This window comes from Pinus tabuliformis, chromosome X, assembly GCF_031772625.1.
Source record: "Pinus tabuliformis cultivar Carrire ecotype Pingquan chromosome X, CPIR1, whole genome shotgun sequence".
NCBI classification, from domain to species: domain Eukaryota; kingdom Viridiplantae; phylum Streptophyta; class Pinopsida; order Pinales; family Pinaceae; genus Pinus; species Pinus tabuliformis.
Window position 1 is genome coordinate 986,626,593 of NC_142308.1, and position 16,354 is coordinate 986,642,946.

Consider the following 16,354-nt stretch of genomic DNA (forward strand, 5'->3'; position numbering starts at 1 on the left):
GCGCATATAGTTGCCTCTGTGTTTTAAAATAGGCTAAAGACCACCAAAAATTTCAAAATGGAAAAAAGTTCTCAAAATTTATTCAAAATTGTCAAGTGAAGCCATCATATGATATGTCATGCCATGAGAGAGGCCTCAACAAGTAGATCATGATTTTCTTTGTCCTTTTGGCTTGTTAGGGTTTCCTTGAGATTTTTCTTCAAACATTTAATTCTGACTTGGGATACCCTGTTTCTTATGTAGTAATGCATGGCCATATGTATTTTCATGTTATTGTCCCTATTTGCCTTCTTGAGGAGCTTCTCTAGGTGGTCATTGACCTTGTCAAGCCAATATATTGTGTCTACATTGATCTCTCTAGTAATGAAGTCATCTACAGTGATGTGACCTCTAGGTGGAGAAAATTATTTTTGTAGCTCAAGGGCTCTCTTGAAGGATCTTTTTCTTGGTCTCCCTGGTGTGCTTTGCTCTCCTTTTCCTTCTGAAACATCCAACTGAACCACTGATTTCCCATTTACATCCTCTTTCTTCAAATAGGCTATGTGTTTGTTTTGGATCATTTGGTTTACTTTTAATTTCATGTTTTCTTGTTGTAAGAATGCTATTAAAGAATTTGCCTCTGTCAACTTGTTTTCCAACTTTTTGATCTCAGCCTCCTTATCCCTTATGATTTGGTTTGCAACTTTGTCCTCATGGCCTTTCTCCATATCTGTCACATTGGTACCAGGATGAGTGAATTCCTCATGCTGTGGGGATGCTCTCTATTCACCTACTGTAGGCTTGGCCCTTTCAACAATCTTTGGATCAAACACAAGCCTTTCACCTCTGGAATAAGTCTTAGTCACTTCTGTCCTATAATTCTTCTTGATAGTTCTTCTTGAAGAAGCAATCTCTTGTTGTATTTGTGAGTTTGGAGGTGTTGATTCATCACTAGATACAGCTAGAGAAGATGGAGGAAAAGAGGAATTTCAAAAGCCATCCCAAGACAAATTTACCTGTGCTAATTAATGACAAACTAGATTTTTCTCCAAGCAATGATGAAATAGACTAGTATGATGATTTTCTCCCAGCTTTTGCACCTTCTCAATCATTTTTGTTAGGATTTTGTACATATAGTAAGAAAAGTTGAGTTGTTGAACACCAGTGAAATGCATCAAAATCCTGATGTGGTATTGATATAACCTTGAATAATTTCCCTCACATGTAAAATATTTCATGATCAATTTCGTGAGAGGGGCATATATATCCAACAAATGTATGAACGGAAAAAGATGTTTTGCAACTGCCTTATATGGTGTTTTCAAGTACATCTTGTAACTTTGAAGGTCAATATCTCTTTTCTTGAACCAAGTTTCTCCAGTGTTTGGAATCCTTGTGGTTGTGGAGATGATTTTCCTTGAAACAATGAACTCAAATCCTGTTATAGTCACTTTATCCCTTCTTAATTTGGTGGCAAAAGCACTAGTCAATTTATCATGAAACTTTAGTTGCTCAATTCTTTGGTAAAAGGCCAGACAACCTGCATCTTCAAATGATTTTCTGATGAAAGGAGATGACAAGATCTCTTGAGTTGAGGTAGGTTCATATCTAATGACCTGCCCTCCTTTATGTCTCTCTTTTTCAGAGGTTTCAGATTCCATGATAACACCTAGCTCTATAGGAGAGAAACTAGGGTTTTACTTATAGGAAAATAGGGGATTTTGATAGTTGTGAGGAAATTTAGGGAAATGAAAGGGACAAGGAACTGGAAAATTTCTAGGAAATTTTGGGAGGATAGTGAGGGATGTTAGGGAGCTAAGGAAGGTGGAATTTTAGAATTTGGGTGAGGGGAAGGGTTTCAAAGAAGAGAAACACAGTCCAAGGTTAGGAAAGTGTACTCTGGCTAGGGTTTATGTAAAAATGATGGAATTTAAGGAGAATTTTGATAGAGGGTGTTCGGGAAGGTGTGATTAGGATAGGAGATGTATGAACATTAGATACAACTTTTAATAACAAGTTGACCATGCAAATCATGAAATCTTAAAAACTATTTTCAAAACCCTAGGAGAGGGAAGTGAAGCATAACAACATTATTAAGAGTTTACTTGAGAAAAGGAAAGGCCACCAACCTGGATTTACTACCCCACAACTTGGATGTGATGAAATAAATCACTGCAAATAAATTTGCAGCCATTGGATGAAAAACGTAGCAGTGCCAGGATTTACGTAGCACAGCATGAGGATTTGCGCAACACAAAAGAAAAACTTGACTTTGGCATGCAAAAAATAATCCTTATCTAGAAAATTCGACTTGTTTGGTTAGAGTAATGTCTTGGAAAATGGAATGAGCAAATGGAGAGTGAGTGGGACTCTTTTATAACTTGTGTAAATTGATTTTTTCAATTACATGTGGTAGTGGACCCACCATCACTTTTCATAACTTGACTTTGATAATGTAGCTTCATGACTTTATGAAAGTATTTCATTAAAAATGAAATAAAAACATGATTTAAAACTTTAATTTCCAACCTAACTTTTACTACTCCTTTATAAAATGGATTTCAATGGTGAAATGACTAGTCTTCAAAAATTAACCTTATGACCTAGTGGTGACCTAACATGGGCTTATTAGATGAATTATGACCATAATGACTATGGGAATCTTCTAACAGTGATTTGACTTGACCAAGATGATATTAGTTGACCATGGAACTGAAAAGAGTATTAAATACTGAACCTTCCTAACCGGTGACCAAATTTTTATTGAAAAGCTATTTGAAACTATAAAAATTTAACCTAAAACCATAAGAAAAAACTTTGTAAGAGCACATTTGATCATCGGTGACTGACATGACTGATAGGCACTAACAACACCATCATAGCTTCATATTTCTTCATAAATTCTATCCTCAAAACTGCTTCACAGTCATCCTTTCGTACCATTGTGAAGTCGACTTTTTCAAACCACTCACCAATGCGTACCTCCACATTATTTGCAATACTAATAACTTGGTATAGTGGACAATTCACTGCTTTGAGATGATCTTGGGTTGGAATAAATTTCAACCCAAATTTTCTCGCAACATCCTCTCTAATGAAGTTATGGGTTGCACCACTCTCCACCATGGTAAGAAATGTGACGTGCCCAACCTTCATGTCCACATACTCCAACTTATTCCTGTAAGGATCACGTAATGGGAAAGCCTTCATTGTTGCTGCAACACCCAATATATGCATCATCCCAACCATTGGTTCTTCCTTCTTATTTTCATCAAATTGTGCCAAAGTTGCCACTACCGGTCTTGAAGGAGAATTCTTCACCGTGTGTTCCTCTCTACACAACCAAAATATCATGGGTTTCTTTGGCTTCACTTTGCCACCTACTTTCGCATGATCCTCCTTCATAGGCTTCTCTTTCATTTTGTCAGAATTCATTTTCTTCTCTTCAATCCCTTCATCAAAATGGTCTACTACTCTATCAACTGCAACAAATGACTCCTCAAGTGTTTTTCTCTATTGCCTCTTCACCTCATTATGTGCCTAAGGATTTAAGCCAATGATGAAGTTGAAGACCTTGTCTTTCTCTGCGATGTCAGGTAGTTCCAAGGCCACACTCACAAATTCTTGTTCATATGCCTACAGACTCCCTATTTATTTAATGTACTTGATCTTCGTCCTTGCATCCCAAGTCTCATTTTGTGGGCTAAAGTGAGTTTACAACACTTTCTTCATTTCTTCTCAAGTAGAGATGTCCTGAGCATCACCGTGAGAAATTTGTCTGCTTTCCTTCCCCACCACATCTTGGCATCCTTTGTAAGGAATTGATATGCTACCTTTACCTTGGCCTCTTCATTAGGATGCCCCAAGAATTCGAAGTATTGCTCCATATCGAATAAAAATTCCCAAGTGTCTTCATGCTTCTCACTCCATCATAAGAATCAGGTTCCTTGATTTTGATATGGGAAGCTCCTCCAACTAGTCCCTGTCCAACTGCATTCTTCAAGATTGCAATCTCATTAAGAGCTTCATCAAGACTCTTTCATAATGTCATGATCTCCTCTAATCCTTGATCCTTCACATATTCAAATTTCTTGAATTCATTCGCAATTTCTTCATACTTCCATTCAAGATACTCATACTGTACCTTGAGGTATTCATGGTCCTCTTCCTTCTTTATGAACTTATGTCTAAGTTCATCATTAACGACTTCCAATGCACCCATCTTCGAAGTTATCTCATCCATGTGGTCCAACATTTTTTTCATAAAAACTATCTCAGGACTCATGCTAGATTCACCTGTCACTTGTGGCTCTTCTACATTGTCTGCCATTAGCTTTTCTTTTGAACATATCATGACCATACACTTCAATATTTAGCTCGGCCCTGACCTATTGTCTTGCCCCTACCAAACTCCCTAATGTCGCACTGTGACCAACTGCACAGTGCCCATCTTCAATACCAACTGCAACCACGACTGTCATATTCCTACTTCACTTTTTAAAGCCCTCTTTTTGCAAAATGGGCTCTGATACCAATTGTCACACCCCTACACTAGTGGAGTCTTCCAACAAAACATAGGCGAGGCGCGACACCTCTGAAATGTTTCATTTCCTACTACTCAAGCTTAAGAACTACACCTACTCAACGCCTATCCAATTGTCTTCTAAGTGTTATCATGCAATCGAAATTACTTCTATTATCTTCAACCAGTTATATTCTTTATTCGATGGAATAAATCATAAATAAATAATGTACACACATATCAGAAATGGGAGGGAAACTCCCAGATTAAGTTTGTGCACTCAATAATAATTTTTCAAATATAATTTTGCCTCGTAACGACCCACACACTTTTGTCAAGTTCGTGCACCATTCGACCAAATTGTCACCTGTTGTACCTATCGTTCAGCTCACAGTGACCTATTGTGCCATCATTTCAACTCAACACAGCCTGTCGTGCTAGTCGTTCAACACATAGCATCCCACGACCTTATCATTCAGCATAAAGTTTCCCTTGGTCTTCTCGTTCAACACACAATGGCATGTGTCATTCCCATTGAACGCACAGTGACCCGCAGCCCTATCGTTCACTAAATCTTAGTCCATGTTACCTTTTTGGTTGTCTTCCTGCACTGTGTTGCCGAGTCATAAGTCTGCCACCTTGCGACCCTTCTACCTGACTCTAGTGTAGTGCTACCCTACGGTCCGATCTGTGGAAACCCAAAAATATCATTGAAGAACAAACTCTACCCCAAGCCCTCAGTCCGTTCGACCTTGCCCTGCCTGCTCGTTTGTGGATGTCTTCACTGGTTTTCTATTTTCTTTATGTTTCTTTCTTCTACGATGATGCCTCCCACCATCCACGTGACCACCAATATATACGACCTCCATGTGTTTTATTTTTCATTCAACCGATGCGTCGCTTGGGTTGGCCATGGGTTGGCTCACCCATGTCCACCCAGTCGACCTGTGCACAACACTAGCATGCACCCTTTCATATTTTTATCTAGCTGAGCCCACTTGTCCACCGATATGTTGTCCGTCTAGCCAATCCGGCCAACTCGTCCATCTGCCTAGTTGCTCATCCACCCAGGGGCCCGACTTGTGTCGTTCAATTCGTTTGCTCCCCAGTGACTTTCCCAACTCATCACACTTGTGTAACCTGTGCGCGCCCACTACTTGGTCACTTGTCATAATGGGCGGGCACCCACCCAACACAATATTCAAGTTACATGCACTTTCCTGCATGTAATGTGCGCACCTTTAACTGAAGATGGGGTTGCACATAATTGAACATCTCCACCAAAGTTTCCTTTAACCGAACGCCTTCACCTAAGTCCCCTTTAACCGAACCAAGTCATGTTTAACCAAACATGGGCACCAATTGCACATCATGGGTGCGCCCGTATCACGAATTCGGTTTTTCAACCCTCCTTGGGCACTCCCAACTCAAAGTCGACAATACATAACACTTCAATGTCATGTCACTTTCCATTTGAACTACCCACAAAGAACTAACATTCAACATTACTACCATTAATGTGAAATTTATAGATTAAATATTTATATAATATAATGTTTCACAATCACTTGTTTTAAGAATAATTAGTTATTGCAAATTTTCATTGCTTTCTATTTATTATCATTTTTAGTTCTATGAAATAATTATTACATAATTATTATTTTTTTAAAAATAGAAATTAAATATTTAAATTAAATCAATTTTGAAATGGAATTGGTAATTAATTTAACTATTTTTTTAGAAATGGATGAGTCATCTTGACTTATTGAAAATTGTATATCTTTTCTTTATCCGTAGCCGATATTTCATTATATCTAAACTTATTTAATGTTTGTGTGTCGTGTGTGTGTGTGTGTAGAATAGGGTAATGATTTAACCCCATTTACTAATAACATTGCATATGTAATACATCTATTTATGAACTGAATTCCGGAACTGAACACCGACGAACGATGGCTAGGGTTGCTGCTCCAAGTTTTCATGCCGCCGACGCAAAGTACACCAGAGATGGGAGCCGAGTAGGAAACCCCCACAGAAGATCGACATTTGGTCGCCTCCTCCTCCCGCATCAAGGTAACCGATCCGAACAGTCAGTCGTAAAGGCAATGAGGCTGATTCAGTCAGCGAGGGACAGGTTATGGGCCGTGAAGTCGGAGGCGCTCCAGCACTCGTTTGAATAGGCAGGAGTACAAGCCAATGAACGGAAGATGGAGGAAGCGGCCCTAGCCATAGCGGCCATGAGCCCAAAGACACGGATTTTCCTGCCGCAGATAAATACTCTTGTCAGAGTGGATGGATCTTTGAAAAACGCTCCCTATAAGCCAAATCTGGAGAGACCAAGGCGTAGACAAGATCCAAAACTCAAAGGCGCATTTGGGTTCACAGAGGAATTGCCCGATCCAACTGTGTGAGGCCTCACAAAGAACGATCCACTCTGCATGGATGAAGATCTGATACAGATCTTCATCAAACTGATAGGGGGCAAACATTATTGCATGCGGCTCAACAAGGGGTGGAGTATCCAATCTTTAAAGTAGGAAATCGAGATCCAATTTGGAACCCCAACAAAGTATCAAAACCTGATATATTTAGGACATAGTATGCAGGATAACCAAACACTCCAGCACTACGACATCATCAAAGATTCAACAATCATTCTAAATCTGTGACTGTGCAGTGGATGTAATGGAACTAGCTCAAAAAATACAGGTTCCTTTTGGGATGCAGTCAAAGGAAAGGAAAAAATGCAAAATAAACCAGCACCACCACCAGAGCTACCAGGCCCCTATATTGTGGAACAAAAACCGGAATCTCCAACGCTTCAAGTATCTTTGTCGGAGGTAACTAATCTACACACAGATCTATCCAAAAATACTGTTATTTGCAAATTTAATGGGTTCTGGCCAAAATCAGATGCTCTGCATCAATGGATATTTTCACAATGGACATGTGACTATGAGATTTACCTTTGCCCAAAAGGGTTTTTTATTGTTAGATTTAACACAGAACAGGAACGAGATAGCATTATCAATCAGGAGCATTGGTTTTGGGGCAATGCTAGTCTCTTCACCACCCCCTAGTTTCCTGATTTTGATGCCAATACAATGAAAGTCTCAACAATGCCTGTTTGGGTAAGGCTTCATGGTCTTCCTCTTCATTTTTGGCATCACAAAGTTTTAATAGCCATTGGGAACTCCCTGGGGAAATTCCTAAAAATGGATGAAGATAGAGCTATCAGGGGAATATTCACATTTGCCAGGATATGTGTAGAAGTGGACTTGAGTGAGGGGCTACCAGACCACATCACGTTGAACTTCAATAATTCTCTGTGGACACAACAGCTTGACTACAAGAACACAGCATTCAGATGTCGTGGTTGCATGCAAACAGGGCACCTCCAATATGCCTGCCCACTGGCTCGAAAGGACCCCAAAAGGAATAAGAAACAACAAAAAAAGCCTAAAGGATGGCAGCACACCAGCCCGTTGGAAGAAGAGGACATGAACACAGATCCTATAGAGAACCAGAGAGAACCTGACACACAAATGGGATAGAAATATACACAGGAAGGGAACGCCCCAGTTACTCAGCTGGGGCCACACATATCAAAACAACAACAAGAAACACATCTAGAAGTAAGCGGCATCAAACGAACTCATGGATCTGAGGGCTCGGAATCTGACAAAGAACTTCCATTGATCACAATGGAAAACCAGCTAGCTATTATTGCACCTACTCTCGACTCCGGAGGTTGGCGACGAGTTGAGAAGAAGAAGGGCAGAAAATTATAGGCTAGCTGGAATTTATTCTTTTTCTCTTTTTTCTTTTGATTCCTGTCATTACAGGAACAACTATCTGCATATGCTCAAGCATCTACAAAATGTAATTTTTTCATATGAATAAAATTACGACTTTTTCTACGAAAAAAACAACAACAACAACATTGCATACGTAAATATATATTAATAATTATTAATATTGAGCTATTTATATACATGCATTATAGAATTTATTTATTTGATATAATTCTATAATTTAATATTATTCTTTCATCTATATATATGATATAGATTTTCATGATGAAAATTTGTTGAGATATTTCATGTTTTGTCTAAATACTTTATTCATTCTTAGTTTTCCAAAAGTGTTTTTTCATCATATTTATACTTTTAATGTGATATTTACCTTAAAATATTTATAAAAATTGATGTTTGTTGAGATGTCTCATGTATGGGCTAGACACTTCACTCATCCTCACTGTTCCAAAAGTTTTCATAATCATATTTATACTTTTAATGTGATATTTACATATTAAATATTTACACAATTTGATGTTTGTTAATATGTTTCATGTTTTCGCTGGACACTTCTTTCATCCTCAACGTTCCAAAAAATTTCATCACTATATTTATATTTTTAATGTGATATTTACATATTAAATATTTATACAAATTAATCTCGGATGATAACTTGTTTTAATAAATATTGATTATTGTACATTTTCATACATTTCTATTTTATTATTTTTGCATAAATTCTATGAAGTAATTAATAATAAAATTTTCAATTATTCTCTTAATTAAATTAATATTAAAATTTTGTTAATTTACTATAGAGAGTGTGTAATATATTTTATTATATTTTAATAATAGTTAATCAAATTAATAAAAAACTTAAATTATATATAATAATTTTTAGTTTTAAGGTAATGTTTTTTCTATATAGTTTTTCATTGCTAGTTTTTGGGGCTCAACTTTTTTTTTAGGTGAATTGCCTCAAGAGTGAATTTTGGATTTATGTAGAATCTCTTCTAAACTTCTCATCACTAGTTTCATTTTCAAAGCTTTGTTGGAGGCAATGGAGATTTTAGTCACTCAAAAAATGATTAGAGCATTTTGGAAAAATAAAATTTAGGGCATTGCCTTCCAAAAGCTTTGCGATATCCAAAGTATGAGGTGAGATATAACAAGATTGTAGAATATTTCTAATATATTCACGAACATGTTCTTATCTGCAATTTCATCACGTTATGGCCCTTTGAAAAATTCCTTGATTGGTTGGATGAAAAATAAATGGAGCCTTAAGGGACAAATACATCTATAGCTACAAGCAAAAGGTAATTTTTTCATCTTGGATGATAGAATGAGGGGTTTAAAGGAGGGCCTTATTTCTTATTAATGCTGGCCTCTTCATGCGGTTTTGGAAAGAGTGTTACAATCATGAGAAGGAAGATTCCATTGTTGCCCTAATATAGGTTTGGCTCTTTTCTTTTCTAAAGGAATATTTGGAGGAAGAAATCCTTGAAGTCGTTGTTAATTCCATTGGTAGCATCAAGTTTCCTAAGGAAATAAAGAGACATAGATACACATCCTATGCGGGGATCTAGTTCTATATAAATATTTCACAACCTCTTTGAGCTTTAGTGGATAATCTTTGGAAAGAGACAATGGATTATGAAAATTATGTCTCATTTAGATGCAGGCATTATCATGAATATGGACATCTTTTTAAAGATCGTCCTCTCATTGCAAAGGATTTACCCACAAGTCAATCAACTCATAAAGAGAAAGAGGTTTGTGTCTCTCTACTCTTCAAACAAGACCTCAATACAAAAAATTAATCAATCAGTCTTCCACCAGTTATAAGTAGTGTTTTGGAGTCTTTGTTGCCCCCAACAGAGCCAGATAAAAAGAATCTAGAAGCTAATCTATAAAATTCTCTGCCAAAAGAGCCATCTAGGTGAGTAATGGAAAAGGATAAGACTAAACGCCTCATAGAAGACATGGATCTATATGTTCCATGCATTATTGCTTTGACAAAGACTTGTTTCAATAAAGATCTGTAATCCACGCCACACCACCAAACATACAACACTCATTTTGGTTTGAGTTAGTTGAGACACAATTTTTCAAACATCCCCCAAGATGGTAAGGAGGGTAGAAAAAAAGATACAAGAGCATTAAGAACTTGGTCCAAAAAAATAAAGAAAAGTTAATTATCTTAAAGAAAATCATGTCAATATAAAAATTATTTCCTCCCTAATCCAAAAAAACCTTTACCAATTTTTAAGTATATTCTTAATTGTAATTACTTGGTCAAAAGTTATAATCCTTTTATAAAGAGTTCCTAAACTTTAAAAAACCCAGGGATATTTCTTTTTATTAATAAAAATCTCTTCCCATTCAAAAATATTTAAAAAAATAAGAATTTTATGATTATAGTTAAAAACTTCATTTACCTCAGCCACACAATTGCTTGAGGTGATGGCACGTATTCACTCATACCAATTTTTTATTTTTTTGAATTTTTTATGAGAAGATGTGTACTAAAGAACGTCACTCGTTGATATTTAATGTTTATCCTTTTAACATAATATCTAGTAAATTATAGTTTTTAAATATATATTTTTTATAACACATTAATAATTTACCAACAACTCTTCTGCTTCTACTTACCGACCCACCTCTGGATTCTGCGTCTACGTACCCACCCACCTCTGGATTCCTTTTCTCGTAAAGTTGATTCGAGAAATCAAAATTAAATTGACATACTTGATAAACGCGCCAGAGGCATGTCAAGATCGTTTGCATTGTATGAAAAAACTACGAAATAAAAAATGCTAGACTTCACTTGGCCAATCTTGATGTGACATGCTTTACTAGTTGCGTATGATGTATCCTTTCGTAAGTTTGTTTGCTACCATAAATAAATGGGGCGAGCCTACTGTGCATTCTCATGTGGTTGTGCTCTTGTCCCTCCTTCCCCTCGTACACAGATTGCACACTGGCTTGCAGAGTCATGGCTGCCCAGACCCAGATGGAGTTGGGTTCTTTACCAGCCCTACCAAAATTACATGATCCAGCGCGTAGTGTAATTGAAGGTAACAACGCTGAGGAGGGAAGCAATTTCACAAGTGATGGGCGTGGAACCAAAGTCCCGGTGGAATCGATCTTGGGTTTCGATCACAGAAACCAAGGGGAGAAAGATGTGGAGGGATCCTTTGATCACAGCAGCAAAGGAGGATGGAAAACTATGCCTTTTATCATAGGTGAATCACTACCCATATTGGTGTCATTAATGTTATCACCAGGGCAGTTTGAATATGTGTAGGTCAATGCCTGCTCATACCAAAACTTCCCTATTTATTTAGTCATTAATCTAAGTCTCCCTTCCTTTTCTTGACTGTGATGCCCTGATAATGAGTCTGGTTTTGAGACTCGAAATATCGACTAAAAATAGCCTTGTGGATTTTCGGAATACCACTCTTCAAATTCTCTTCTTCTTCATAATATATCTGCTAGGTTTTTTACTCTCTCCATGAGGAGCCATGCGTTGCTGCCATGGTCCAAGTCCCCTGCCTATTTCATTTTTGCAAGTGTGAACATATATTGCGGTTCTGCTTCATTCAATATCACCTTGAACTCTGTAGAATTAGATATCTGAGTGTATAGGTTGGCATAGTTTGTAGAATTAGATATCTGGGTGTGTAGGTTTGCATGGTTTGAATTTATATGGTAGATAAATTGCTTCTAAAAATAACTATGTAGAGTCTAGAGTATAACTGTGTAGAGTATAGGAAATGTTTAGAAGTTTCAAGTTTGTAGTTGATGATAGTGATGAGTGAAGTGTTCACTAAATTTTTTTCATATTTTACATAGTTATGTCTAGACGCAATTAATTTACAATCAGTATAGATTTATTTTAAAAAAAGATCATTTTAAATAAAGATCTAATATAATAGAGTTTAGGTTTCTGTGGTCCATATCAAGTTTATAAAGAATTTTTCGGCGAAGATCACATGAGACATCATTTGTGGACATCAAACCATTCATCGTCAGGACAAGTTGAATCTATAAAAGCAATTAATTTACAATCAGTATAGATTCATGGCAACCCAATTTTCTATAATTTACTGCTGTAGAACAAAGATAACAAAACCAAACCAGTTCAAAACTTGCTTTTCTTCGCGTATCATTATGTTTAACTTTATCAGTTTTAGCCCCTCTACCTCCAAATTTCATTGTTAATTGTATGATTCATCCTGATCGAGCAAGGATAGGCATGTGTTTTTTTCTTTTTCTCATAGTTGCAGAGTTTCTTTTCCGTATATGCCTTTAATTTGGTGGTATATTTTATGATAGAGTTGGATTCGTCCGTGTTGAAATGACAGGAAACGAAGCTTGTGAGAAATTAGCAACTCTGGGTTTGTCCTCAAATTTGATTGTCTACTTAACAAGCAAATTCCACATGCCAAGTGTGACAGCTTCATACGTTATTAACGTGTGGTTGGGATCGGCGAACCTTACCCCGCTTCTAGGCGCGTTTCTCTCTGATTCTTACATTGGCAGATACTGGACTATTTCTCTCGGCTGCATAGCATCTGTCATCGTATGTTGCTCTTTCTATATTGGACCACTGTATTAAGCTGTAGCATAAAAAAAACATTGTATGAAGTCAAGAAATCGATTCTAACCAATATTGGGTAATTTGACATAAATGTTTTAGCTTGTTCGTGTTTCAAATAGCAGAAAAGCTGAACCTGCAGGCAGTAAGTACTCTGTCTGTGTGGCATGAAGGGGAAAACGTGTTCCCCCCACAGCCATCTAATTATCTGCTGTGTTTTTTGTGAAGGGAATGGGTATTCTATCACTTACAGCCATATTTCCACAGTTCAGGCCGCCTCCATGCAACGTCAATGCAGGAACCCCGTGTAGACTTGCAACTGGAGGTCAAAATGCCTTGCTCTATTCCTCCTTTACAGTGATGGCCATAGGAGCAGGTGGTATCAGACCGTGTTCTGTAGCCTTTGGAGCAGATCAGTTTGATTACACGAGCGAAAAGGGGAAGAGAAGTATACAGAGCTTCTTCAACTGGTATTACTTTTCATTCACCATATCCATGATGGTGGCACTCACAATCATAGTATATATTCAAGATAATGTAAGCTGGGGTTGGGGTTTGGTTATCCCCACCAGTCTCATGTTTCTTTCTGTCACAAGCTTCCTTCTGGGGGCGAAGCTCTACATTCGTGTTAGACCAGAAGGAAGCTCACTCACCAGCTTCCTTCAAGTATTGGTTGGTGCAGTAAGAAAGCGCCATTTGTCGTTGCCTTCGCAGATATCCGACTACTATGACCCACCACACATTGGATTTCTGAAATCAAGGATGGCTCTTACAGACCAATTCATGTAAGCTCACATAACCAAAGTATGAATTATTTTGCAGTATATGTCAACTGTTTGTGGTCGCTATGATTGTTTTTAACAGAAAATATATAGAACATAATATAACACTAGTCCCTTTTCTTCACTATGAATGGTTCAATTGATGGATATTGGGTACCTATTTTTCAGGTTTCTGAACAAGGCTTCTATAAAAATCCCACATGATTTTAAAGAAGACGGGTCCGTGGCCTTTCCATGGAGACTCTGCAGTCTACAGCAAGTGGAAGAGCTGAAATCAGTGATAAGAATAGCGCCCATATGGTCAAGCACGATCAGCATCTTTGTGTGTCTAGCACAGCTAAACACATTGTCGGTTTTGCAGGCACAGGTGATGGACAGACACGTGGGCAAGCACTTCCAGATCCCTGCAGGATCTTTTGGAATCTTCACTATGCTAGCGTTCACCTTGTTTTTGCCCATCTACGACAGATTTATCGTGCCCTTCTCCAGGCGAATGACGAAGGATGGCAAGGGCATAACACTTTTACAGAGAATGGGAATTGGAATGGCCCTCGCCGTCATATCGATGGTCTTCGCGGCGACGGTAGAAAAAAAGCGGCGGAACGTGGCATTAAGCCACGGTTTCATAGAGAAAACGAGGGACGGGATTACGATGTCAGCACTGTGGCTGGTTCCTCAGTATTCTGTGGCCGGTCTGGCAGAGGCGTTCAGTGCAATCGGACAGATCGAATTTCTGTACAGTCAGTTCCCCGAAAACATGAGGAGTATAGCGGGTGCACTCTTCTTCTTGTCTATGGCTCTGGGTAATTATCTCAGCAGTCTCATTGTCAGCATTGTGCATAACACCACAGGTGGCCCCGGTCACCATAATTGGCTGGCGCAGAACCTGAACATGGCCAAGCTCGATAACTTTTACTGGCTAATAGCGGGATATGGGACTCTCAATTTGGTGTATTTCCTCATCATTGCTCGTTGGTACCGATATAAAGCCACCGTCAACGATCAAACAGCCAAGACATCCATTACCGGGCAAGATAAACAGATCTCACCTCCTGCATAAGCTACATATGTGTACTTTCTTCATGCAAAACAATAATTATCTGTAACTGATACTCCATGTCCGGTCAGAGTTATGCTATTGATGTCTTCTAATCGATCTCTAATTAGTGTATAGCTAATGTCCGGGGAGCGTTTAGTTAGCATCCATTCTAAGGTTACAAGGCTTGGAATCATATTTTACTTTTTGTTAATTTGATAACAATTCTTAATACAAATTATTATTGTAATCACAATTTTAAATAGTTGCATGATCGTGTTGATTAATTTTAATTTTTTCATACCATTATATTTCTTTTGTGTAATTTTCAAAGCGTAATAATTTGTAATAGTTTAATGAAGCGGTAAATTTTTTTATGACTTGTATTCATGTGCAGTAGTGTATATATTTTACTATACACAAACACTCTATTAAAAAAAAAAAATACTAGAACATTCTATAAAGAATTATTTTGATAATTAAAAGTAATTGTTTTATAATAAAAATATAGAGGATTTAAACTTCGCAACATCTAAAATCTATATCATAATTTTATTACAATTTTTTTTTACTTTCATTACGTGTCATGCAAACTTAAAATAAAATAATTAACTTTTTTGTTATAATAATTCATATAAAATTATTAAAAAATCTTTAATAATGTTTTAAGTGAATTTTTAAATTTAAAAAAATAAATATATACAAAGTTTTCATTAAAAACAAAGTTATTATGTAAATAGAAAGTAAGAGGGGCTATTGTGCTTATGTAATATGGATTTTAGGAAAAATTGGAAGGAAATTCTAATTTATAAAACTAAAGGAAATAATATGATTTATTTTCAATTTTTTTTTATGAATCTCTTCATGTCAGGGCACAATTTTAAACATTTTTATAGAGAATGCAATCTTTTTTCTAGAAGACATTGAGTTTGTACTTAAGTACCTGGCAATGAGAAAAGATAAGGGCATTGAATGCTACCAAGCTAATTTTCTTGAAATCCAAAGGCATATCCTCATCCCTAGCATATACTACCTTCAATTTGGCAATGAAGCAACACTTCACTAAATCTTAGATGAAAAGTCTCATTGTACATATTTTTGAAAGTGGAGATAAAAAAATTTCCTTTGATTTTAGGACCATTATGATTAGCCCCATTTTAGCCAAGCTATATGGAATTATTTTGGAAAATAAAGATGAAATTATGGCTGGAAAGCCACCAAAAGGAGTTAAGGGCCAAGGTAGGTTTATGTGACATCATTTCAGTGTAAATCACCTCGTTCTCTTAAAGTTTTTTGTATAGGAGTGCCACAATAATAAAGCCAATCTCTTGTGTTGTTTCATTGACTTTAAAAAATATTTTAGATTATTTCTAAGATAAACCTTTGTAAGAGGGTGAAAGAGATAAAGGTTCCTTTGGAGTTGATGGTTGTTGTGAGAAAGTTGTTCTGTTGTGAAAATATTGTATGAGAATGTTATTGCCAAGTTTAGAACCATTGGATGCTAGTTGAAAGAAAATAATTGCAATATTAGAGTGAAGAAAGAGTTTCCTTTCTTCCCTATCATTTTTTGCATAAATACATCAATAAGTTAAAAGAGTATTTGGAACCTATGACAGAAAATAAAATAAATAT

At 36.8% G+C, this 16,354-nt stretch overlaps 1 protein-coding gene across 1 annotated transcript; it reads left to right on the plus strand.

Annotated features, from left to right (window-relative positions):
* Nucleotides 1–11,210: 11,210 nt before the first annotated feature.
* LOC149143031 (protein NRT1/ PTR FAMILY 2.9-like) lies at nt 11,211–14,984 on the plus strand. Its single transcript, XM_089447272.1, has 4 exons — nt 11,211–11,549; nt 12,672–12,889; nt 13,133–13,689; nt 13,855–14,984. Exons 1-4 carry the CDS (start codon nt 11,237–11,239, stop codon nt 14,744–14,746), a joined length of 1,980 nt encoding a protein of 659 aa, XP_089303398.1. The 5' UTR covers nt 11,211–11,236; the 3' UTR covers nt 14,747–14,984.
* The last annotated feature ends 1,370 nt before the right edge of the window (nt 14,985–16,354 follow it).

Coding starts and splice junctions, on each gene's coding strand:
- LOC149143031 (XM_089447272.1), top strand. CDS start 11,237: ATGTGGTTGTGCTCTTGTCCCTCCTTCCCCTCGTACACAGATTGCACA. Junction 11,550..12,671: donor AACTATGCCTTTTATCATAG/GTGAATCACTAC, acceptor TTGAAATGACAG/GAAACGAAGCTTGTGAGAAA. Junction 12,890..13,132: donor GCTGCATAGCATCTGTCATC/GTATGTTGCTCT, acceptor TTTTTTGTGAAG/GGAATGGGTATTCTATCACT.